The sequence below is a fragment of the Aethalodelphis obliquidens genome, unplaced genomic scaffold, assembly GCF_003676395.1.
Source record: "Aethalodelphis obliquidens isolate GAN/ISIS:26980383/991018 unplaced genomic scaffold, ASM367639v1 scaffold7, whole genome shotgun sequence".
In the NCBI taxonomy this organism is placed as follows: domain Eukaryota; kingdom Metazoa; phylum Chordata; class Mammalia; order Artiodactyla; family Delphinidae; genus Aethalodelphis; species Aethalodelphis obliquidens.
The window spans coordinates 6,905,520-6,928,819 of NW_020837951.1; the positions used below are offsets into that span (position 1 = coordinate 6,905,520).

At 57.3% G+C, this 23,300-nt stretch overlaps 2 protein-coding genes and 1 long non-coding RNA gene across 9 annotated transcripts in view; 1 reads left to right on the plus strand and 2 right to left on the minus strand.

The window, feature by feature from the left end:
- Nucleotides 1-9,928, minus strand: DOLPP1 (dolichyldiphosphatase 1). Of its 4 annotated transcripts, none has more exons than XR_003432474.1 (9): nucleotides 9,812-9,928; nucleotides 6,198-6,298; nucleotides 5,890-5,974; nucleotides 5,692-5,791; nucleotides 5,362-5,460; nucleotides 4,368-4,496; nucleotides 3,793-3,882; nucleotides 421-1,729; nucleotides 1-267 (listed from the first exon to the last, which is right to left on the minus strand). XR_003432474.1 is itself a non-coding variant. In XM_027104589.1 (9 exons), exons 1-8 carry the CDS (start codon nucleotides 9,885-9,887, stop codon nucleotides 1,693-1,695), a joined length of 717 nt encoding a protein of 238 aa, XP_026960390.1. In that variant the 5' UTR covers nucleotides 9,888-9,928; the 3' UTR covers nucleotides 272-1,294; nucleotides 1,690-1,692. The 4 variants fall into 4 exon arrangements, 3 of the variants coding, with proteins under 3 accessions (XP_026960390.1, XP_026960389.1, XP_026960391.1); XM_027104589.1 differs by lacking the exon at nucleotides 1-267 and having other exon boundaries at nucleotides 272-1,294; nucleotides 1,690-1,729; XM_027104588.1 differs by lacking the exon at nucleotides 1-267 and having other exon boundaries at nucleotides 272-1,729.
- Nucleotides 9,903-19,056, plus strand: LOC113619617 (uncharacterized). Of its 2 annotated transcripts, none has more exons than XR_003432475.1 (3): nucleotides 9,903-11,377; nucleotides 12,082-12,176; nucleotides 18,955-19,056. It is a non-coding gene; the product is annotated as an uncharacterized LOC113619617 (long non-coding RNA). The 2 variants fall into 2 exon arrangements; XR_003432476.1 differs by lacking the exon at nucleotides 18,955-19,056 and adding an exon at nucleotides 12,614-15,182.
- Nucleotides 17,296-23,300, minus strand: part of MIGA2 (mitoguardin 2) — a 26,488-nt gene continuing 20,483 nt past the window's right edge. For all 3 annotated transcript variants that reach the window (XM_027104587.1, XM_027104586.1, XM_027104585.1), the window contains 5 exons: nucleotides 21,664-21,762; nucleotides 21,290-21,424; nucleotides 20,474-20,527; nucleotides 19,429-19,545; nucleotides 17,296-19,210 (listed from right to left, as the gene is read on the minus strand). In XM_027104587.1, the coding sequence (XP_026960388.1) occupies nucleotides 19,004-19,210; nucleotides 19,429-19,545; nucleotides 20,474-20,527; nucleotides 21,290-21,424; nucleotides 21,664-21,762 (612 nt within the window). In that variant the 3' untranslated portion in view covers nucleotides 17,296-19,003. The remainder of the gene's footprint in view (nucleotides 19,211-19,428; nucleotides 19,546-20,473; nucleotides 20,528-21,289; nucleotides 21,425-21,663; nucleotides 21,763-23,300) is intronic.

The window sequence follows — 23,300 nt, forward strand, 5'->3', positions numbered from 1 at the left end:
GCTAGGCTTACTGAGAGCAGAGCCAGCCAGCGCCACAGGGGGAGGTAGACTGGGACTAAAAAAACTCAATGGAAGGGAGCTGTCCTCAGACCCCAGTGGGGTATGTCACAGAGGCCATTCCAACCCTGGCTTTGGGGGCTGGAGGGGACTAGGTGTCTTGGAGACGCGCACGATCTTCTGGTCTTAACCACGCCCTTGCCCCTCGGGTTGTGTGTCCGCACAGCCACGTCCCCGGCTCCTCCCATCAGCTCAGTCAACATGTTCAAGCTGCCAGAGTTGAAGATTTTATTTTAAAACAATAGTAAACAATTTTCATTGATTTTTCTTAAGTCAAACCACCTCACACTTGGCTTATCTCAGGCAAAATGTAAAAAATAAAAATGAGAAGGGAAGGAAAGGAAGATGTGGGGAATGACCAACCTTCCCCAGAAACAGGCCCCTGGTCCTGGCATCTGGAATGGCTTTGGACACTGTCTTTAACAAATGAGAAAAGAAAGCACCAAAATATTGTGCTTCAGCAGCAGATTAGGAACCTCCACAAAGAAAAGGCGGCCGGGGGAGGGAGGGGGGTCGGGCCCTGAACACAGGTCCCGAGCAGCCTGGTTCAGTTCTAGAAGCTTCCAAGTCTGGACGCATCTCCTCTCCACAGCTCCATTTCAAGGCGGCTTCAAGATTGGGAGGAGTCGTCCTCCGAGCTGGGCAGTGGGGATCTGTGAGCCACACCCCGGACACAGGTTTGGGGTGACCCAAGCAGGTTCCCAGCCTCTCGGAGGGGGGTCGGGAAGGACAAGGAATGCTCAGAGCACACAGAGGGGAGGGAAGGGTGGGGACAGTAGGCACCGCTACCCCACTCCTCTCACCAGCTCCTGCTTCCTCTGCATTTTGTTCGGGTGGAGATGAAGACGACCCACTAGCGGACGCAGGACAGGAAAGAGCTGTAAACAGCTTGGGTTTGCTCACCCACAGGCGCAGGCTCTTTCATCAGAAAGGGACCGCTGTCTTGGGGACAGGGAACCAGAGAAAGCCCTTGCAGCGCAGGGTCGATGCGGGTAGGACACAGCGATGGCAGCGCAGACGCTTGCTCTCTCTGGGCCTGGCTCCCACACGGGAAACACTGACCGAGGTTCTGGAATGGCGTTGGTGGCAGGGGGGGCATGGGGGTGCTCCCTCCTCCTGGGCCCCCAGGCCATCTCTCGGGCCCAGGGCAAAGGGCCTAGGAAGCTGACCTGGGCTCCTCGGTACGCAGGGCAGCCCCCGCAGAGCTGGGTCTTCCAGTCCCTCTCCAAAATCCCATCTGCCTTTGACAAAACCAAAAAATAAATAGTGTGCATTTTTCACGCCACCTACATTTCCTGGCCCTGCGGCCAGAGATTCAAGCCCTCCTTCTCTACCCCATGCCCCAGTGCCCACGTCAGGGGCACTTTCCGCCCAACTGGGGGCTGGCAGCAGCACTGTGAGGGTCTCTGGCTGTGAGGCCCCCCGGCAACAGGCCCTCCAGGGTCCTGGCTGAGGGGCTGGCTCAGCCCTTTGGTCCACCTTGTTCGTTAAAATTAAAATAAGAAAAAAAAAGGCTCCACTCGGTGACTTGGGTCTGTAGAGGTCTCTGCTTCGTCCCTCTGTCTGTCATTCCATCCACCCTGCAAGGCATCGTGCAGGCCACATCTGGAGGCTGGAGACAGCCACACTCACCCGTCACTGCAGTTTCGTCCCCAGCTTGCGCTGTCTGTTCCTGCAAAGTGGGGGTGGGGGTCAGATGAGGGGACTCCTGGCGTCCAGTGACTCGCCCCTCAGCTGTCTCCTTCCTCCCCACAATCCCATCAGAATGAGTGAGGGTCCACTCCCAGTAGCCCCAGTGGTTGGCTCAAGCTGGGCCAATCAGAGCTCCTGCCCTGGGACCTGGGACTTGGGGCCTAGAGAGGGTCAATGTCTCTGCTGGGCCTGTATCACAGGTGCTCAGCTCTGGAGTCCAAGTGCAGCCAGGAGGCCAGGGCAGGGGCGGGGGCCAGGACGGGAGAACAGAGGCAAGAGGGACCTGGCTGGATTCCAGTAATCATGGGCAGTTCCCACTTATAGATAAGCCAGCATAAGTGGGGTTCTGTTACCATCAACCTAAACAGACAAGAAGGTAGTGAGTTCTCCATTTGGGATATACATAAGCAAAGGTAGGAGCACTCCTGATACAAGTTATCGAGTGGATCTGAGTACCTGACTTGGGGGTGTGGCGATACCTACGACGGGCTCAGGAGCCTGAAGGAAGCAGGGGCAGCCCCGTTCCCTGGAGGGCCTGGCTCCTCGAGAGACCCCACTGAAATTCAGAAACCTAACTGTCCCCACAGGTCCTGCGTGATGCAGCCCCAGACTCGTGCCATGGCCAGCCCCCTTCTTCCCTGGGCTCCAGCCACACCTGCCTCTGTCTGTTTGGTGGACTCCCCAAGCTTCCTGTTCTCAGAAGCATTGCACAAGCTGTTCCCTATGCTGAGAGCACTCTCCCTGCTAAACCCCAACTTGGACAGTCCCGCTTTCTCTCTGCTCAGACCTGTCACAGCGGCCAGCCAGCCCAACCACACACCCTCACAGCACGCTGCTGTCATGAGCTCTCAAGCCCGAGGCACTTGTCGCACAGGTAGGTGCCTCATTCCTCGTGTCCCCCCTGCCGGCCACTGCCGCCCACAGCCTGGCACAGAGCAGGTGCACATGGAAGTTTGGGTACATCAAGGTGGGTGGCGGCCAGCCGGGAGGGGCGGGGCCGCTCTGGAAGCCAGGTGGAGAGCCTGGGCCAGCTGGGGCCTTCCGCCAATAACAGGATTGCCTGCCCTAACCCCTCAAATCCCCTTTCCTCAGAATCCAGGGCTTTACCCTTAAGTTCGTTAGGATAATTGGGACCATGATGCCCTAGACACACTTCCCGGCTGCTGTGACCCCGCCCTGTGGTTCCTCTCACCAGGAACCCAGGGCTCCTCAGGAAACCTCCCAGGCTTGTGCTGGAGCCCAACCTCGCCTCGGCTCCCCTCTGAACCTGGGAAGGAGCCAGGCCTTCCCGACCCCACCTGGCACCCCACCCAGGATGTGGGGTGCGTGGAGAGCTGAGTCAGAAGAAGCCTCCAAAGCCAGCTTTGCCCTGACTGGCTGTGCAAACACGGGTGCCCCTAACTCACCACACCTCAGTTTACCCCTCCAGAGGAAAGTGTCTGGACTAAACAGTCCTGAGGGGGGTCGACACACAGGCTCCCAGAGAATCCTGGCTGCCCAGCTCTCTGGTTCCGGGCCACAGAGGTTAAAAGCATGGCCCTGGGGCTTCCCTGGTGGCGCAGTGGTTGAGAGTCCGCCTGCCGATGCAGGGGACACGGGTTCATGCCCCGGTCCGGGAAGATCCCACATGTCGTGAAGCAGCTGGGCCGGTGAGCCATGGCCGCTGAGCCTACGCGTCCGGAGCCTGTGCTCCGCAACGGGAGAGGCCACAACAGTGAGAGGCCCGCGTACCGCAAAAAAAGGAAAAAAAAAAAAAGAGAGAAAAAAAGCATGGTCCTGGGCTCAACAGCCTAGGTTCCCAGCCCAGCTCCCACACCCACGATCTGCAAACCCTTGGTCAAGTGATTCCTCTCCTCCCCTCTCTGAGCCTCAGTTTTCTCATCTGTAAAATGGGGTCCAGGGGAGGATTCACTGAGGCAGTGCAAGAAAAGTGCTTAGGCAAGTGCCCGGCTCTCAGGCAGCCTTCCAAAACTGGGGGCGGCACTGACTGAGGGATGTGCCCCACTGAGCCAGGACCCAGTGATTGCTATCCCCTTGACTCACCTGGCTTCTGCCCGGGTTACCGTGTACTCAAACCAGAGTACGTTGGGAATGAGGCTCGTGTCTCGGATTAGGAAGAACTCAGAGATAGGCCTGGAGAGACAGACACCCGGAAATCCAGGACCATATCAGAACATGAGTCTGTCACCAAGCCAGACTCTCCCACCAGTGCCTGGGGCCGGCGATGCACCCTCTCCCCACCACTTTGCCTGGCCTGTGCAAGACCCAGATGTGTCGCCTGTGTGACACTCAGGCAGGTCCAATGCCCCAAGGCACACACAGCCCAGAAGGACACATGCTGCTTTCCAAGTCCCTGAGAGGCCAGGCAAGGACAGAGGCTGGCATCTTGGCTTCTGGGCTGAGAAAACGCCTGGGGGAGATGGAAGCCAGACGAGCGGGGCCTGCAGCCCTATGCCCACCAGAGGCCTGGGCACTAGGGCCCTCCCAGGGAGACTGAGGCTGGGGTCAGGACGCCTGGGTCCTCCCACTGATGGCCCCTTCGCAGGAAGGGGCACGGGCTATAGTGCCTGGGAAGGTGGGGGGAGCGGGGGACAGCAGCAGGGGCAGGAGGCAGTTACCAGGCTGCTATCCTAGGGAACAGGGGAGTGAGGACCTCCTGCGTGAAGACGAACCAGGCGATGGCCATGAGGCCTCCAGCGATGCCCCCATAGAGCACCTGGCTCCAGGTGTGGTACAGCAGGTAGACCCTGGGCCAAGGACAGAGGGAAGTTCATGAGAGCCAGCCAGAGACAGTCCTGCACAGCCTCCCTGCACGCCTGAGTGTCAGCTTCCCTGGACCTCTGCACACACACGGGAGACATATACAGACGGGGCAGGCCCCTGTGACCACACGGACTCAGAGCTACTTCTAGAAAGAGGCAAGGGGTTGGACCCCAACAGCTGCTCCCCTGACTCTAGAAGTGAAGGGATGGCTCAGCTAGGATTTGCCTCCCTTCTGTCCAGCCCTTGAACTTGGAGTTTGTCTGCAAGGGGCTGCTCCAGGACCTTGGGAACAGATGGCTAACCCTAGAACCTTGGGCCCAACCAAGAGGAGAGAGCAAGGACTGGGTTGGAAGGGGCAGCTGGAGCCCTGGCCCTTTAAAATGAGAGGCCTGGAGCTTCCCTCGTGGTGCAGTGGTTAAGAATCCGCCAATGCAGGGGACACGGGTTCGAGCCCTGGTCCGGGAAGATCTCACATGCCGCGGAGCAACTAAGCCTGTAAGCCACAACTACCAAGTCTGCGCTCTAGAGTCCATGAGCCACAACTACTGAGCCCGCGCGCCTAGAGCCCGTGCTCCGCAGCAAGAGAAGCCACTGCAAGAAGCCCGCGCACCGCAACGAAGAGTAGCCCCCGCTCGCTGCAACTTGAGAAAGCCCGCATGCAGCAATGAAGACCCAACGCAGCCAAAAATAAAAAAATAAAAAAAATAAAATAAAATAAAATGAGAGGCCTGGGACCCCCTTCGCAGCCCTGCCCTACAGGCTCTGGGACTCGGGTCCACAGCGAGGTCCAATAGGGACCAAGTATCCAGTGGGCAGGGCGTGGGGCAGGGGCTCTCCCTCCCTCTGTACCTGCTATAGGAGACTAGAAACGCCACGGTGAGGAGACCCAGGGAGAGTACATGCCTCCACAGCAAGTCCAGGAACCTGGCGTTGTTCGTTTGGTGCATTCTGGGAAAACAAGCCTGTTAGGTGGCCTCGGCCCACAGCCTGGGGCCCAGGCCTCCCACACAGCCCCGGCCCCAGCCACATGCTCCCTGGGCACCTTCTGCCTTGGCTGCAGCTCCTCCCACCCCCAGTAGAGGCCAAGCCCTAAATGGCATCCAAAGGGCTTGCAGCAAGTCCCTGGCAGAGGCCAGCCTGGGCCAGTTCAGGGCCACCCCAGCCAGGGCAGAAGCTCACCTTAAATACAGAAAAAGGAAGGAATAGACGGAGAAGAACCACATAAACTGGGAATGGCTGGAGGGCATCCCGTACTTGGTGCCCACTGCCGTGTGGGGACCTGGTGGAGACAGAGAGCAGGGCATGATGGGAGGATGCAGGCCTCCCAGTAATGCCCTAACCTGGGGGACCCGCAGACCCCCAAGGCCTGGGCCCTACCTCCACAGGGCCGTGGCTCCTGAATGACGTGTTTGATCAGCCAGTTGACCCCCTCGTTCAGTGCCAAGCCCCCAAGGAACGAGATCTGCTGGGAAGATGCATGGTCAGCAGGGCCTCTGTGTGCTTGCTGGCCGCCGCCCAGCCCAAAGGCCGTGGCCGCCCACTGAACCTCCAGCCCAGTGGACAACCTGAAACCAGCCAGGAGGCTCCACACACCTCAAGAAAGGTGGAAGCAGGGAATGGAAGGCAAAGCCCCTGGGGAGGAATGGTGAGGCCCCTCCTCCCTGGGGTGGGAGTGACTCACTCACCGTGTGCAGCTCCCGCTTGAATATGATGAGGGTCACAAAACCAACGATGACAAATACGGGGCTGAGGCTCAGGTAGGCAAGGAGATGGCCAGAGAGATCACCTGGGCAAGGCAGGGAGAACAGGATGAGGACAGAGCGCAGCCATGGGAGAGGGCCTGGCCCCCAGCAAGCCAAGTAGAGCCTCAGTCAGAGGTGGTCCCAGCCAGGCCCGGAGCGCAAGGCCAGGCGGCTGGGGGTGCCTCAGCCTTCCAAGCTCACCGCTCGTCATCAGTCACGGGCACAGCGTGTTTACTAAGCACTCAGGTTCACAGATCGTGAGTTTAAAGCAGGTGCCTTCACTCTCCCTGTTCCACAGATGACGACACTGAGTCCCCCAGGGGCTGCATGATTTGTCCAAAGTCACACAGCCAGAAAGAGGTAGGATCTGACTAAAATCCAAGTCTCTAGCCTGGTCCAGGTGCTACACCCACTATCCCACCAAAGCGGATATTTGAACCTGGCTTGGTCTGACCCCAGAGGCTGGGCCCTGTCCCAGGAGGCAGCCTGGCGGGCACATGGATGACTCTGGAACGCAGTGCTGTGCGGAGACCGACCCAGCCAAGCCCTGGGCCTCCAGGGCAACCTGGTGTTCTCTGAACACTGCACAGACTTGGGTCTACACTGTGGACTCTGACGGGGACCAAGGCTGGGGGTGGGGGTGAAGCTCCGTTGCCCACTATGGCCACCCGCTGCAGTAACAGCTTCTCACTGCCTCTCTACTGGCAAAAAAATTGGCTACCTATTGACTACCTGCTTTTTACCCCCTAATAGGTCTCGGCGGGAGGATCCTGGAGCCAACAGACAGGAGCCACTTTCCTGCTAGTCCAAAGGCCACCCTCACCATTTGAGACAGGGTAGCTACGTAGCAGCTCTGGGGTCAGACAGTGTGGTTTAGTTCCCGTGCCAGCACTTGCTGGCTACACGACCTCAGGCAAGGACTTCACCTCCCTGAGCCTCAGCTCTCTCACCCGTGAAATGGGGATATCAGTAGCCACCTCCTACAGCCATGGGAGCTCTGATGTGACCAGGCCTGTGAGACGCCCAGCTCGGTCCCTGGCACCCAGGACACTTCCATGTTTGGAGAACTCAGTGTGGGAAATCGCCCCACCACCAGCCTGGCCTCACACAGGCAGCAGGAAGGTACCCACCCAAGGCCGAGCCCAGATTCCAGGCTGAAGGGATGGGCACATACCTGGCCTCCCCCACACCTACCCAGGGTAGGGCTGGCTTTGAACTGGCCTGGGAGAACAGGCCAGCAACATAGGTCCAAATGCTAGTACTGCCATAGGCCCCCTGGATGACACTGGGTGAGGCCCTTCCTTTTTCTGGGTTTCTGTCTCCTCATCCACACAGTGGCCTGGCCCCCTCCAGCCCTGAGATTCTGGGTCTCTCAGCTGTCCAGCCGATGCCCAGGACACTGGGTCATCAGGAGGACAAGAAATGGCTGGTGCCCCCAAAGCCTTGGCCATTTCCATGGCCTGTCTCACAGCAAGCGCCACCTTTGGGCCTTCCTGCAGATGCTGTCAGCAACTCTGCCTTGACCATCCTCTTATTTAAGCCCCGCGGTGGCTCTCTCGGCCCTTAGGATAAGTCCCACCTCAATCCAGCTCATCAAGCCCTGCAGTCCTGGCCCTGCTTCCCTCCCACCTTCTGCTCCAGTTCCAGGAACCAAATTCTAGTTCCCTGAACGCACCATGCTCTGTCCTACTTCTGGACCTTTGCACACACTGTTTCCCCCACCTGGGATGCTGTCTGGGTTAACTCAACATAAATTAAGTACCCACCACAGTGGGGGGAAAAAAAAAATCACACTCCTGCCATTGCAGACCTCTCAGAATCTGTAACCAGGGCATCGTTCAGGACACCACTCATTAGTGGAGCTATCCGGCCTGCATCTGTCTCTCCCTCTAGAAAGTAGGCGCCATGAGTGCAGGGATGGGGTCTCTACACCCCACTCAATTCCCCCAAGCCCCGCACAGCGCCTGGCACTAACTGGGCTCTAAAATGATGTTAAATGAAAGGAGAATGGATGAAGGAAGCAGGGTCCGTGTGATGAGGGGCACGAAGGAGAAGTGCAGGGGGATCACAGAAGAGTTAGCGGGGGCACTAGACCTTGAGAGAGGCCCCCAGGTTCAGCCAGGTCTCTCCTCCAGGCACCCACAGTCCCTGCAAAGGGTCCCTCATCACAGCCTACGTCATGCCGCTCATGTCTGCCAGCCTCCTCCTTCCAGGCCAGGGAGGGGAAATCATGAAGGTGCCGAGGACTTAAGCAGGTCCCTTCCCCACTCCAGGCCTTGGTTTCCGTCCTGTAAAGTGGGCTTTTTTTTTTTCACAGTCTGGGAGTTCAGGGACATATTGGTTTGTTCACCGTTCAAAATGCAGAGCGAGCCCAGGGCCTGGCATTCAGGAGGTGCTCAGTGGATACCAGCTGAATGAAGGATGAGTGAATGGCGGGGAGGCAGGCAGACAGTAGGGCCCAAGAGCTGCAGGGCCGCCCCATCCCCAGTATAACCCAGAACACCTAGGGTCAAAGTTTCCTGGCATCCAGTCCTCAGCAGGGCCAGGTTCTCATGTCTCTGCATGAGTAGGCCCTTCCTGGGGCAACCAGGGCTCAATGAGGGGGCCCCCAGCCTCACCCAACATCCAACCATCCTACACATAGATGGCAGTGTGGGCTTGAGAGGGTCCTGGGAAGGTGGGATCATGTTAACTGCAGTTATTTCTTCAATGTTTACTGTATGCGAGGCACTGCACTCAGCATTTCTCACATCTCCTATTTCTGATTCTCACGTCACCACTAGAAGGGAGGCACTGTGATTAGTTCCACTTCAGAGAGGCAGAGAGGTGAAGTCACTTGCACAAGGCCTCGGCCTGAACTCTGACCCCAAAGCCCAAGCTCTGCACCACTCTACTAAACGGCCTCCAGAACGCTCACTACAGGACCTCACGGATGGAAAACGCTGAGCTTCTGGAGCTGTGTCTGATGGGGAGCTCCAGAAGTTAACATCCCAGAGGCTGCCTGACCCCTCACCGGGTTCCCTGAGTTGTAGAGCAGTGCCCCCTACCCAGGGCGTGGCATCAGAAGTACTCAAACAACGAAGAGCTGCCCGGCCTCGATTTGCACAATCCCAGCAATGGGGAGCTCTTTCTTCCAGGCAGCCCCAAAGCACTGTTTGAAGGAAAAAGGCACTCCCTACACGCCGAGGAGAGAGTTCAGCCTCTCCGGCTCCGGGAACGGAGGGGAAGAAGGGCCCAGGTCCAGGCCAGTGATCCGTTCCCGCCTCACGCACACCACCGCCCCATTACAGCCCACCGGCGCCCCGGGACCCAGTGGAGCAACCCCGGCCGCGCAGCCGCAGAGTGCGCGAGCGAGCGGCTCACAATTTCGCCCAGCTCATCGCCACACCACTGCGCCTGCGCGGCGCGCGCGCCGGCCGAACCCTCCGTGGCTCACTATTTGACAGTTCCCACCCCGGTCCCCCGGCGCCCCCTCTGCGGGCTTGCGCCGGCCGGAGCGCCCGGCACTGACTGGCCGGCCCCAGCAAGGCGTCCTCGAAGCCGGGGTTGTCTTTTACCTGCAGGATATTCGACGTGGGTGAGGGTCACCGGCCGCCATGAAGCGGGGAGCGAGCACTGTCCGTCCGCTGCCATCTTACCCGGAGACCGGGCTTCGCCGAGCAGCCAATAGGGAGCCAGGGGGGCGGTGGTCCTGACCTATCACGCCGGGGGAGGTGCCGCGCGCCCAATCGGAGGCCGATACAGGTAGCGGCGCAGCCATTCACCGTGCAGGCCGTGGGGCAGGCCCGAGCGGCGAATCAGGAAGCAGGGCCCCTAGGAGCCTGCGAGCCGGCCAAGACGGCGCCCAATCCGGGACGAGCGCAGGTAGGTGGCTAACCAATCAGAGAAAAGGAGGGTTTCAGCACACAACAGAGAGCAGAACAGCCAATCAGAAGGTGAGGCCGGCTCGCGGTGTGGGCAGGGCGGGCCAATCACCCGCTAGCTTGGGGGGCGTGTTGAACTTTGGTGGGAGCTTTGGTTTGGTGGGGACGTGTACCGAGTGAAGGCTTCCTCGATACCGGGAGCCAGCCCGGGGTCGACAGGACTTGAGCGCCTGTCAGAGCGCATGCTCGAAGCGGGGAGGCAACCTCGGCACTATGGAGTCTGAACTCACCTACTTTTAGTTATGAGTTAACTGAGGCCAGAGACCCAGAGGGGACTTATTTTCCTTTGCCCTTTACTGACTGCCAACGGAGCAAATCACACAAAACTGACAACCTTTCCATTAAAGGTTGGGGGTGGGATGGGGGAAGGAACTCCCGGGTCGGGGCTCACAGTCGGCCCCCTGAATGCTTTATGGAAGCTTAACTGATGTCGAGTGGAAGCGTAATTGAAATTAAAAGACTCCGTTCCTCATTTCATTCAATTAACACAGATTTATTGATTCAGTCCCGTTTATGCTGCTTAATGAGGCATCTTGGGAGCATTTTAAACAAGAGGCGGGTTTTCCACCTATACCTCAGTTTTCCCAAAACATTCCTCTCATTGTCCTACAGGCCTTGCATAAATACCACACCTTACCACCCACCTCTCCCTCTCCCACCCTCACTCTCTCTTGGGCTAGATTGCAGTGCTTACAGTCAGGTAAAGTGTCGTTGAGCCTTTTCACATGCTGTTCCAGTCTGTCTCAGGTGTCTGTCCTCACTTAGAGGTTTCCATGGCCAGGAGAGGGGCCTCCACTGGGCTCCCACAGTTGCATCCCAGTTGCATCCTCTCTCCTACCCCCGCACTGACCACACTGGACTGTAATTGGCTCCTTGTCTGTCTCTCAACAGTAAACAATGGTTCTCTGAATTCATGCAGCGCCGAGATCAGCTTGTAGAAAATGGGCCCTGGATTGATCCAGTAGATCTTGGGTTGCAGCCTTGGAGTCTACATTCTTATGTCCCCTGGGGCTCTGATATAAGTGGTTGCAGCCACAACTGGAGAAGACCTGGGCAGCATGAAGACAGGGCCTGTTACGTATTGGAGACAGGCCCAGGCCGATGCTAGAACAAGTGCCGGATAAATAGCCTAAGTGTTTATGAGAAGTGAGAACACAGCAGAGAATTCCGCTGACTCTGTGAGCCAGCCAGGCAGCAGGAGTGAGTACCATGGGTGGGGCTGAAAGGACTGGGGGGATGATGGTGACTCAGAACCCACCAGCGAGCCAGGAGGGCCCCCAGGACCCCTCAACTGTACTCAGCTTCCCACCCGGCCCAGCCTGGGCTCATGTGGGTCAGCTGGCCCCATTTCACTGTCACCTGCCCTCAGCTACCTCAGGCACTGCCATTATTAGCCGCTGAGAGGCAGGAGGTGTGAGGAGTGGGCTGTGAGTTTCCCAGAATAGTTCCCTAGGACAGGGACGCCGTCCCGTCTGGCTGCATGGCCCCTCCCTGGTTAGATGGCATTTCATGGATGAGCAGTTAGGCTTGAGAAGCCAAGTCCCCGAAATCCAGGCCTATCCTCTCACCTCAGGGAGAGTGTTCTGGAGGAAGTGTCAGGGTGAGGAACTATAAAATGTGAGGGAGTTAGCTGGGGTGGGCTTTTCCTGGCAGAGGGAACAGCACAGGATGAAATAGGCAAGAGAGAGGGAGAGGTGAGGTGCTGGGGGAGAGGGGCCTGGCCTCCCAAAACTTGGAGGGCCACTCTTGGTGACTACAGAGGGGATCTTGAAAGGTGACTTTGTCGTTTGGTTCGGTTTTGCCTTTGAAAAAAATTAAAATATAACACTCATACAGGAAAATCCAGAAATCAAATGTGTATAGCTTGATGAAGTTTCACAAACTAAGCACACCTGTGTTTGCAGCCCCCAGATCGAGAACCAGAGCCCCAGGAGCTCCTGACACCCCTTCTCATCACCCCAGCGTGACCACCATCCCATCTGCTAGCACCATACATGAGGTTAGTCTGATCTGTGTACTTTCTATAAGCCGAATGCTACAGTACGTGCTTTGGGGGCGTGGCTCCTTTCCCGGCATCGTGTTTGTGAGATCCATGCTGCGGCCTCTAGTTGTAATTCGTCTATTCTCCCTGTGTAGTGTTCCACGGTGTGAACACACCATGTTTATTGGTTTCTTTTCCATTCGACTCGACTCTTTTTTTTTTTGGCCGCACCACACGGCCTGTGGGATCTTCCCCGACCAGGGGTCAAACCCGTGCCCCCTGCATCGGGAGTGCGGAGTCTTAACCACTGCGCCACCAGGGAAGTCCTTCCATTCAACTCTGCTGGACTTCGGGGTGTTTCCAGGTCTGGGGTGTTAGGAATGGTGCTGCTAGGAACAGCCTTGTGCAGATCTTTGGTGTACAAATGGATGCTTTTCCGATGGCGATGTGCCTAGGAGCCAGTGCGGGGTCCCATGAGATGGGAGAGATGACAGCACAGACCTGCCATGTGGATGAGGAGCTGGGCTGTGCAGGCATGAATGCTGTGAGGGGAACCATGGGAAGCTGAAGGAGCCGCCTGCCTCCTCCCTGAGCTGAGGGGTGGAGCAGTGATGCCCCTGGTATCTCTCTGAGCATCCTGGGAGGTGCTCCATCCTTAGTCACTCGTCTTAGCTCCACTACAGCCTGGGAGGCAGTTCTTAATGCACCCAGTTTATAGCTGAGGACAGTAAGGCTCTGAGCGTCTCACCATTTGCCAAGTCAACTGGCTAGTGTGTGACAGAGCCACGATTTGAATCCAGGTCTGCCTGATGGGCAGGCCCAGGTTCTGAACCACCCTGCATCTCATTAACCAAACTGCAGGCTGCCTCCTCCCACTGCCCAGAGGAGTCCTCAGACAAGTCGCAGCTGTCCCGGGCAGGGCAGGCCTTTCACTTTGGCCTCTCCTCTGGAAGGGAGTTCACAGACAGTGCGGCCCCCGGATTAGAGGCACAATGTCTTACTCTGTGCACCACACCCCAGCCACCCTGGCATGCGCTCAAAGTCCCTAGGAAAGAACTCTTCCCCTCTCTGGGCCTGTTTCCCCGAAATGTGTCAGCTGCCGCCCTCTAGATTAGAGGTTTGTTTATGCACTTCCGGGACTATTTGAGCTCCTAGGCGGTGCCAGACCACGTCCGTCTGGGCATCAAGGATGAAGGGAGAAAGATGGAGAGGAGCAAGGTGCTGCCATCGAGAAACTGTCCTTCCCACAGAGGATGTGGGACTCCTGGATCCTAAAGATGCCAGTAAGAAAGACAAATGGTCTCAAAGTAGAAGTGACAGTTTTGGCTTCAAAACCTCTGAGAGGAGCCATTCACTGTCTGTGTCTTAGCATAGAGGCTTCTAGAAGTCGGGGCCTAGCGTTCCAAACACCGTGGAGCCAAGTCCTCGAGACACATTGTCTGGCTCAGTCTCCCAAGCCACAAGCTCCCCTGGTTTGTGGCATGTGCTGATTTCCATGGTGTAAATACTCTCTCCTGTGGCCACTTGCCAGCCACCATCGTGATGGTACTGAACAAGGAGTTAGGAAGAGATGCACAGTCCGCTCTCGCTAGCAGATGGGGTGCAAGCCGGCTCCGGAGCCTCCACCGCTGCCTGTGCAGCACCTGGCGCAGTGCTTGGCACACAGCAGGCGCACAGGAAATACTTGGTGGACAGATGATCCTTCTTCACCTGTCCTGTCCCATTTGCGCCCTGGGAGCCATTTATATTGTAATCGAAACCACTGTTTACTGAGCACTTGATGTGAACCACAGATTGGGCCAAAGACGACACTACGACACTACGAGATCTTACCCTCCACACCCCCCCCCAGGCTGCACGAGAATCAGTCTCACAGGCGATGCAGCAGAAGCCCTACGGGTTCAGAAGCCCTACGGGTTCAGCCCTACGGGTCCACGCTGGGGCTGCTGTGTATTCGCTGTATGTGCACTGGGGTGGTCATCCTCCACTCTCAGTTTCCCCTTTCATCAACAAGGGGGCTGGCATCAGTTACCTACTGCTGTGTAACAAGCCAGTCCCAAACCTAGTGCCTTAAGACCATCACCATTTTATTCAAGATCTGCAACTTGGCTGGCTCAGTTCTGCTGGGTCACTCATGCAGCTGGTGACTCGACTGGGCCTGTGTGGTCCAAGGGGCCTCCCTCAAATCTGACCCTTAGCTGGGGCTGCTGGCCCGGGTGCCACATTCTCCTTCACGTGGCCTCCAGCAGAAGAGCCAAGGTTTTCATGGCCGCAAATACTCTCCAAGAGGGCGACCCCAGTGCACCAGAGCTCGCCAAGCCTCTGCTTGCATCACGTCACTCTTGTTCCACTGGCCAAAGCAGGTCACGTGGCCGAGGTCAGAGCTGCCATGGGAGAGGCCTATACAAGGACATGGATTCCAAGAGGCACGATTCGTGGGGGCCGTGACTGTAACAGTCCACCGGCCGCCACAGAAATAAGGGGGCCAGGATTCCCCTGAGGGCCTTCCCAGACCTGGTGTCTGGTATTCTGAGCTTCCTGGGACTTGTTATGCTAGAAAGGAAGTTCTCCAAGACTGATTCAGGGTGTGTGGCGGGGGGATGGCAAAAGGGCCCAGGAGCCAGCTCAAACGGACTCCCACTGGGAAAATTTGTGACCATCTGAACATCAGAAAACTGATTGTAACTGATTGTAAATATCAAACAAATAATAACCCACGAGTCCACAGTGGTATTCAAAACGGAAGAGGTAAAACTCTTTGCGGAATGCTATTCGGCAACAGAGAAATAAAATACTGATACGTGCCATAGAAGGGATGAATCTCAAAACAGTATTCTATGTGCACAAGCCAAGCACAAAAGATCACATGTTGTGTGACTCCACTTACAGGAAATGTCTGGAAAAGGCAAGTCATGAGAGAAAGTAAATTGGTGGCGGCCTGGGGGCTGGGGGATTCACTGCAGTTGAGCATAAGGGGTCTTTTGGGGTGATGGAAACACTCTAAAACAGGGGTCCCCAACCCTTGGGCGATGGACCGGTAGCGGTCCGTGGCCTGTTAGGAACCGGGCTGCACAGCGGGAGGTGAGGGGCGGGCGAGTGAGTGAAGCTTCATCTGTCTTTACAGCTGCTCCCCATCGCTCGCAGTACCGCCTGAGCTCCATCGCCTGTCAGATCAGTGGCGGAATTAGATTCTCATAGGAGCACGAACCCTACCGTGAACTGCGCATGCGAGGGATCTATGTTGCGCACTCCTTACGAGAATCTAATGCCTGATGATCTGAGGTGGAGCTGAGGCGGTGATGGTAGCACTGGGGAGCGGCTGCAAATACAGATGAGCAGAGAGGTTTCACTGCACAGAGACTGTAATAAATCAGTTGCTTGCAGACTCATATCAAAACCCTATCAGTGGGCTTCCCTGGTGGCACAGTGGTTGAGAATCCGCCTGCCAATGCAGGGGCACGGGTTCGAGCCCTGGTCCGGGAAGATCCCACATGCCGCAAAGCAACTAAGCCCGTGCGCCACAACTACTGAGCCTGTGCTCTAGAGCCCACGAGCCACAACTACTGAAGCCCGCGCACCTAGATCCCGTGCTCCGCAACAAGCGAAGCCACCGCAATGAGAAGCCCACGCACCGCAACGAAGAGTAGCCCCTGCTCGCTACAACTAGAGAAACTTTTCTATACATTTAAAATTTTCAAAAGCACAGAAAATTTTTAAAACGTACAGCAGTCCCTGCTTATCCAGTTTTGCTTTCTGAGACTGCACTTACCCTCAGTCAACCATGGTCCGAAAATATTACATGGAAAATTCCAGAAATAAACAATTCATAAATTTTAAATTGCACACCGTTCTGAGTAGCATGATGAAATCTCGTGCCATCTCGAGCCATCCTGCTCTGTCCCCTGGGACGTGAATCATCCCTCTGTCCGGCGTACCCATGCTGTATACACTACCTGCCCTTTAATAGCCATCTGGGTTATCAGAATGACTATCACAGCATCACAGTGCTTGTGTGTGAGCAATCCTTACTTTACTAAATGGTCACCCAGCACAAGAGGAGCGATGCTGGCAATCCAGATATGACAGAGAGAAGCTGTCAGGTGCTTCCTTTAAGTGAAAGTTTTCAACTTAGGAAAGGAAAAAAATCATGTACTGAGGTTGCTGAGATCTACAGTAAGAACAAATCTTTTATCCATGAAATTATGAAGAAGGAAAAAGAAATTTGTGCTAGTTTTGCTGTTGCACCTCAAGCTGCAAGTTACAGCCAGTGTGTGATGTGATTAGTTGAGATGGAAAAGGCATTAAATTTGTACAATATTTTGAGACAGACCATATTCACGTAACTATTATTACAGCATATTGTTATAATTGTTCAATTATTCTTGTCATTGATCTCTCACTGTGCCTGATTTATAGAAATTAAACTTTAGGAATTCCCTGGCGGTCCAGTGGTTAGGACTCCATGCTTTCACTGCCGAGGGTGTGGGTTCAGTCCCTGGTTGGGGGAACTAAGATCCCGCAAGCCACGCAGTGTGGCTAAAAAATAAATAAATAAATAAACTTTATCATAGGTATGTGTATATAGGAAAAAACGTAGAATATATAGGGTTCAGTACTATCCGTGGTTTCAGGCCTCCACTGGGGGTTTTGGAATGTATCCCCCGCCCATAGAGGGGATTACTGCACTTTTCAAATAAACTTCGTGATGTCTGACCGCCCATGAAAACTTCTGAACACCTGGTAAGCTCAGATCTGCTGCATTCCTGCTCCAGCCCTCCCCTCTGGCTCTTACCCACTCAGCCATTCACAGTGACTGAGAGGCTGAGTCTGCACCCCTGCCGGGTCCCCTGCCTGTATCTTAAGAGTTGTGGACATAGAGGCCCCTGAGCTAAGCGACCTTACCTAGATGCTGCCGGGGCAGGATCCACTCCCAGGCTGCCCCACCCACATCTATGCCCTTAAGCGCTGCAGTGGCACCCTCCCCACCTTCACCCGAGGGACACGTGGCCCTGGCAGGCTGCCGAGCAGCTCATAGCTCCCACCAGGCTGCCTTCCACCTTTGCCCTCCTGGAGCCTCCCCCAAACTGCACCCCAAAGAGCAGGCCCCCAGGAAGCAACAGCCACACGTGCACGGCAGTGTGGAAGGAAATCATTAAATCATTTATTTGACTCTGAGTCAACGTGCACACGCCCTACCGTACAAAAGTGGGGAGCTGCAACAATCCAGTGCGGGAGGCAGTGCGTGGACGTGTAAACAAAGACAGAATGAAAATGCCGCTTCTGTGTGCATTTCTGGGAGCGAATCAGAGCAGCCGGGGGGGCCCAGGCCCAAGATTACATTCACAGCGCGGGGAAGTGCAAATGAACGGAATGTCAGGAGGGAGGGGCTGCCCAGGTCCTTCCCACCCAGGAGGCTGCTCCGTCCAGGGCAGCGACTCCAGAGAAGTGGGTTTGCAGCCAGAAGCACAGTTAGTGTACAGCGGTCCTACAGTCTGGGGGGCAGGAGGGACCACGTGGGGGAGGGACTGGGCTCAGAGATAGTGGGCCCTCTCCCATCCCCCCTCCTTCCCGGCCCCAAGGGCCAGACCACCTCCCGCCCCGGACCCCTCTGCCATTCAGGGGAGGGTGCCCACCCCCGCCGTCTGAGCCAGTCCCAACTCCAGAGTGTGGAGAACCAGGAGTCTGTTTCTCTTGTAGGCCTCTCCACCTGGAAAGGGGCCGACCTCAAAATAACGTGTTAAGGCAATAAATAAAAGAGCCCATCCCACCTCAGGTGAAAACACTGTAAGAGAAGTGAGTCTACAAATGCCGCCGGGCTTCCTCTGCAGGACCAGCGGGGAGGCGGGCTCTACACGGCTTGAGAGCATTTGTCATCGAGTTGAAGGCAAAGTGCCAGGCAAGTTTCTTGTCCTGATGCTGGTCCAGCCGCCTACATCCTCTAACCTCCCCTGATGTGGCCCCTGGGCCCCCTCACTCCAGGGGCCCTGCTCCTGGTGACCCGTGGTCAGAGCCTCCAGCTCAGTGCCTAGCACCAGCCGGGGAGTCCCGGGCTCACAGAGGGCGGGGCAGGGGCGAGGGGACCAGCCCCACCTCCTCCGTCTTTGGTGGTGGCAGAGGTAGGTGGGAGGAGAAGTGACGGCCTTTGGCAGGGCCAGGGTATGTCAGAGGACGCTGTCCCGGTTCAGTGCTTGGGTTTGTTCAAGGGCCTGGTCCCCGCCCTGACGTGAACGCAAGGAAAGCGGGCCCGCCTCTGGATGGCCCGGGCCCGCCGCCCACCAAGGTGCCCCCCGGCCACACTCTGTGGCTCCCACCCTCCCATCTCTGGAGCAGCACATTCTCTCGGGTGGCAGCAGGCCGTCAGGACTGGCCGGGCAGATGCCTGGATCTGAGACTGTCCAGCCCAGGTTCCTCCACTGCAGCGCCCGGCCACCCCCTCTTTCACCTCCACCCTCCCAGCCCCACTCAGCAGCCCTGGGGTGGCAGGGGGTTTTGGGCACCCACCCCCGGGGCATCCCATCTCTGCCTGTCCTGATTCTCCTCACAATCCCTCAGGCCCCACTGGCCACTGGTCCAGCCTCTGCTTTCCCACGAACAGCTGAGGCGGGCCCCTCGGGGCTCCACGCCGCTCAGAGGAAGTTTATCCCCTGGGCCTCGGGGATTCCAGGTGATGGAGGTTGGGGTGGGGGCGAGGTCAGGGGCGAGCACCCTTGGCCACCATGGCCTGGGCTCTGCCACTGCTGACGGCCAGACACCCAGGCCTCCAATGCCAACCCCAAGGCCTTCTCTCTGCCATCAGCCACGTGAATGAGGACCAGCCAGCCACTCCTGCCGGTCCACACCCACCGCTACTGCAGCTCCTCTGGGGGCCCGTTATCTCGGGGCAGCACACCGTTCAGGCCAATGCTGCTGGCCACTGGCGCCCCCAGGTAGCCGAGCAGGATCTCGCTGCGGCGCCGGGACAGCTGGAGGATGTCGTCCGCCAGCGCCGGCACCGATGTGTAGCGCACGTTGTCCAGGTCGAACATGTCCCTCAGGTACTGCACGATCTGGTGCTGGGGGAGAGGGCGGGTGTTGGGCCTGGGCCGGGGCCCCTGCACCCCCCGCGCTGAGGTCGTCCGGGCCACCCAAAGCCTCTTCCTTCACCACTGGAGCCCTGACCCAGCCCCTTCTGTCCTCAGCTCCTGCCCTCCCGGGGCTTCCTCTGGACCCACCCAGGTCAGGCTCCCAGTGGAAGGAGCACAAGCTCTCAGACATGGAGCTCCCTGTTTACCTTAAAGAAAGCACAGACTTCAGAGAGCTGAGGCTTGGGTCCGAGGAAACCGAAGGCTAGGACGGGGCTAACGTGCTCCGATACGGAGTAGAAATGGGAGATGAAGCCATCAGGCACCTGTGGAGGGTGGCAAGGCTGAGGGCTGGGACCCAGGCAGGGTGAGGCAGCCAGGCCCTGGGGTCGTATTAAGAGCCGGGGCTTCTTTACTGTCCTTGCTAGGTGATGCCGGGCAGGTGACTGGGGCTTTTTGGTTTTTTTGGCCACACCACGCGGCTCACAGGATCTTAGTTCCCCGACTAGGGATTGAACCCAGGCCCTGGCAGTGAAAGCGCCGAGTCCTAACCACTGGACTGCCAGGGAACTCCCATGACTGGGGCTTTCGAAGCCCTGGTTTTCACCTCTGCAGAATAGGGGCAACCTTGGGGCTGTGGTGAGGGCTGCGCGAGCGGCCCGGGGTGCGCTCAGCACAGGAAGTGCCCAGAGCATGTGGCAGTGGCAGATGGTATCAGCTGGGCAGCAGAGCCGGGCTGGCAGAGGGGAACAGTGGATTGCAGCAGCCCGGAGAGTGCAGCCGGTCGCCGCCTGGGAGAGCAGGTAATGCAGCCCGATGGGCGGGAGGGAGGCTCTGCCTGCCCCGCCGAGACGCCTCCGCCAAGCCAACCACCACTGCTCTGCACGTGCCCTTCCTCCCTCTGAAGACACCCTTTCCCCGCTTTTGATTCCTTTGACGTTTCACAGTGGCCTGCTCTGTGATGCGCCCTGGGTGGGAAGATGAAACAGATCTACGTGTGCCTTTGAGGCCCTCCTGGTCAAGGGAGCAGTAATGGCAGGACAGGGGGCCAGTGCTGTGACAAAGGCCAAAAGGTGCAGCAGGGCCTGGGGGCTCAGTAAGACCTCCCTGCACGAGCCCCATTCCTCTGCCCAGCCCACACGTCCTGCCCCTAGACCGGGGTCCAGCACACACCAAAGGCAGGGTCAACTGAGCTAGGCACCACACCCAAGGCCCCCACGTGGTGCTCCCCAGGGGCCCTGTCAGCTCACTCACCATCAGCAGCCTCCTCTTGGCTTTCAGGACAGACCAGCAAGCAGTGGCCAGGGCCTAAATCAAAGATGGGAACCCCCGGGGGGTCAGACTAACAGGCCGGGCCGGCAGCCGCTAGCCACCCCCAGTCCAGGACCAGGCCCTTACCCCCAGCTCATCCCACCCCAAGCAGGGAGATAGGGACGGCTGTCTGAGCTCTGTCGTCTCCCTGCCCTCAATTAGGAGTCAGGCGCACCTGAATCTGAATCCTACTCTAACCCTTACTGGGCGGCTCCCTGGACTAGCCACCAGTCTTCTCTGGGCCTCAGATTCCTCCTCTGTGAAATGGCCATGACTCAGCAGCCCCACCTCACTCAGTGACTGTGGGGATCCATGGTTACTGCCTGTAAAAGACCCGCCCCACCCCTCTCCAGACCACCCCCATGGCACACAGCACGGCCACCCTGCAGGGGCCCTGTGCTCAATGCTCTCCTGCTGTACCCCTTTTTTCTTTCCCCCGTATTTTAACTTATCTAATGCATTCAAATGGAACAGAATGAATGGCAGCCCAGAAATGAGTAGACTGCCTAAGTGAAACCACAGTGCAGAAGGGAAGTGCACGTCCCTCCGTGCTACACTGGTCAGAGGAGAGCAAGGGGATCCTGTGGGAAGTTCTCCAGGGCAGGGGACTGGTGTGCCCAGCAGCCCTGGATCACAGCGGCGGGCAGCATCCCAGTGGCGTGACTGCTCCCTGATGGGTGGGGAGCCAGCCTTGGTGCCCAGGCGCACGCGTGGGGTCACGTGAGTGTGTGTGTGCCTGGGAGTGGGGCGGCCACGCACCGTCTCCTTGAAGCTGTCTGACAGCCAGCGGTTCCTCAGGACGGCGAGCACCGAGGACGGGGGGTTTTCCAGGTCCTCGAAGGCGTCCATGAGGATGAAGTCCAGCACGATGTCGAAGAAGCTCATGCACACCACCTGCGGGGGGCAGCAGTGCTCTGAGGGCAGAGCGGGTGGGGGCACCGGGCTGAGCAGGCACACCCGGCGGTGTGAGGAGGGGCCTGGGGCAGGCAGGGCAGGAATGGGGGCTTCTCGCAGCCATGGAGCCATCTCAGAGCCTCGGAATCAAGGCAGGGCTCCTACAGGCACCTCCACCCGGTTCCAGGAGCTCAGGTGCAGGAACCCCAGGACACCGAGGCTCAGCACAAACAACTCACCCCGCGGCCCTCCAGCTCCAGCCGCGTGGTGGCCCAGGTCTCCGGCCGCAGGGCGTAGCTCAGCATCTCCTCGTAGCTCTCCAGGAAGCCTTTGGGGCTCTGGGGGGAGAAGCAGAGCTTGTTTTGGCCGTGGGAGAGGCCCCAAGATGCAGCTGGACTGGACCCACAGGGGCAAGCTGGTCTGTGCAAGAGGGACACACCAAGGCTGGGCCAAGGCCAATCCCTGAGTAGCAGTCATGGAGAGAATGGGGCAGGAAGTGTCCTGTGCCCGCCTCCACACACCTCTGCGGCGCCCAGGGCACGTCCCGGAGGGATGCAACACCAGGGGCGCCCAGCAATGTCTCACACCAGCTCGTTACTGAGCAACGGACCGCCTTCCAAAAGATGTGCACATGCCACAGAAGGCACTCACTTTGGAAGGATGCGCAAGGGTGTGAGGTCGAGCCAGCCGCCAAAGTTTCAGATCTCCGCAATCATCGGCCTCACTGGTGAAACGGGAGAAGCTACAGCCCCACACTTGGGGCTACTCTGGGGGAGTCAATAAGCTCGTTTGTGTAACACAATCAGGCAATAAATAGTGTATAGGACTAATGCTGCCAGGAACGGAGATGGTCAGCACACAGGAGGAATTCTTCACTCTCTGGGACTGGGAGGCTTAGCTGGGGCTTACGACAAAGTTTGCAGACACAGATGTAATTCACGGACGTGGAAAGCTAGTACGTGCCAGGGCTGATCTAACGTGGATCAACTCATTTAATTCATACAGTCCTATGAGGGATGGTCCAATATTGTGCCCATTTTACAGATATGAATCCTGAGGCTTCAGATCATTGATGTGCCCAAGAGCCTGGCAGAGTGGAACTGACACAGAGCAGCAGGGGCAGGTTGATGCCATTTATAAGAACCACAGGCAGAGGGGCCATTGGATGGATGTTCACCAAAATGTGAACAGGGTGGCGTTGGGGACAATTTTTTTGCATCATCTTAGTTTTTTCTACAATTAGCATGAGTCTTTTTTTTTTTTTTTCTGATGCTCTGAGATTTTGACATTTTGACTTTCCTGTTACTTTTTTTTTTTTTTGCGGTACACGGGCCTCTCACTGCTGTGGCCTCTCCCGTTGCGGAGCACAGGCTCCGAACGCGCAGGCTCAGCAGCCATGGCTCAAGGGCCCAGCCGCTCCACGGCATGCGGGATCTTCCCAAACCGGGGCACGAACCCGTGTCCCCTGCATCAGCAGGCAGACTCTCAACCACTGCGCCACCAGGGAAGCCCAGCATGAGTCATTTTTATAATCTTTTCTTTTTTTTTTTTGCCATGCCACACGGCTTGCAGGATCTTAGTTCCCCGACTGGGCGTTGAACCCGGGCCATGGCAGTGAAAGCCTGGAATCCTAACCACTAGGCCGCCAGGGAACTCCCATTTTTATACTCTTTTAAAACTATTTTCATTAACTTTTAAAGAGAATTTGCTAGGATGACCCTGGGCTGTGCCTTAACCTCCCCGAGCTTCAGTTTCCTCATATGTAAAAGTTGACAACGAAGCTGAAGATGTGGGCTGGCCCTTGCTGACACTTTTGATGGCCGCTGGCATCAGCTCGTGACATCCCCAGGACACGCCCATCTACACAGTAGGGGAC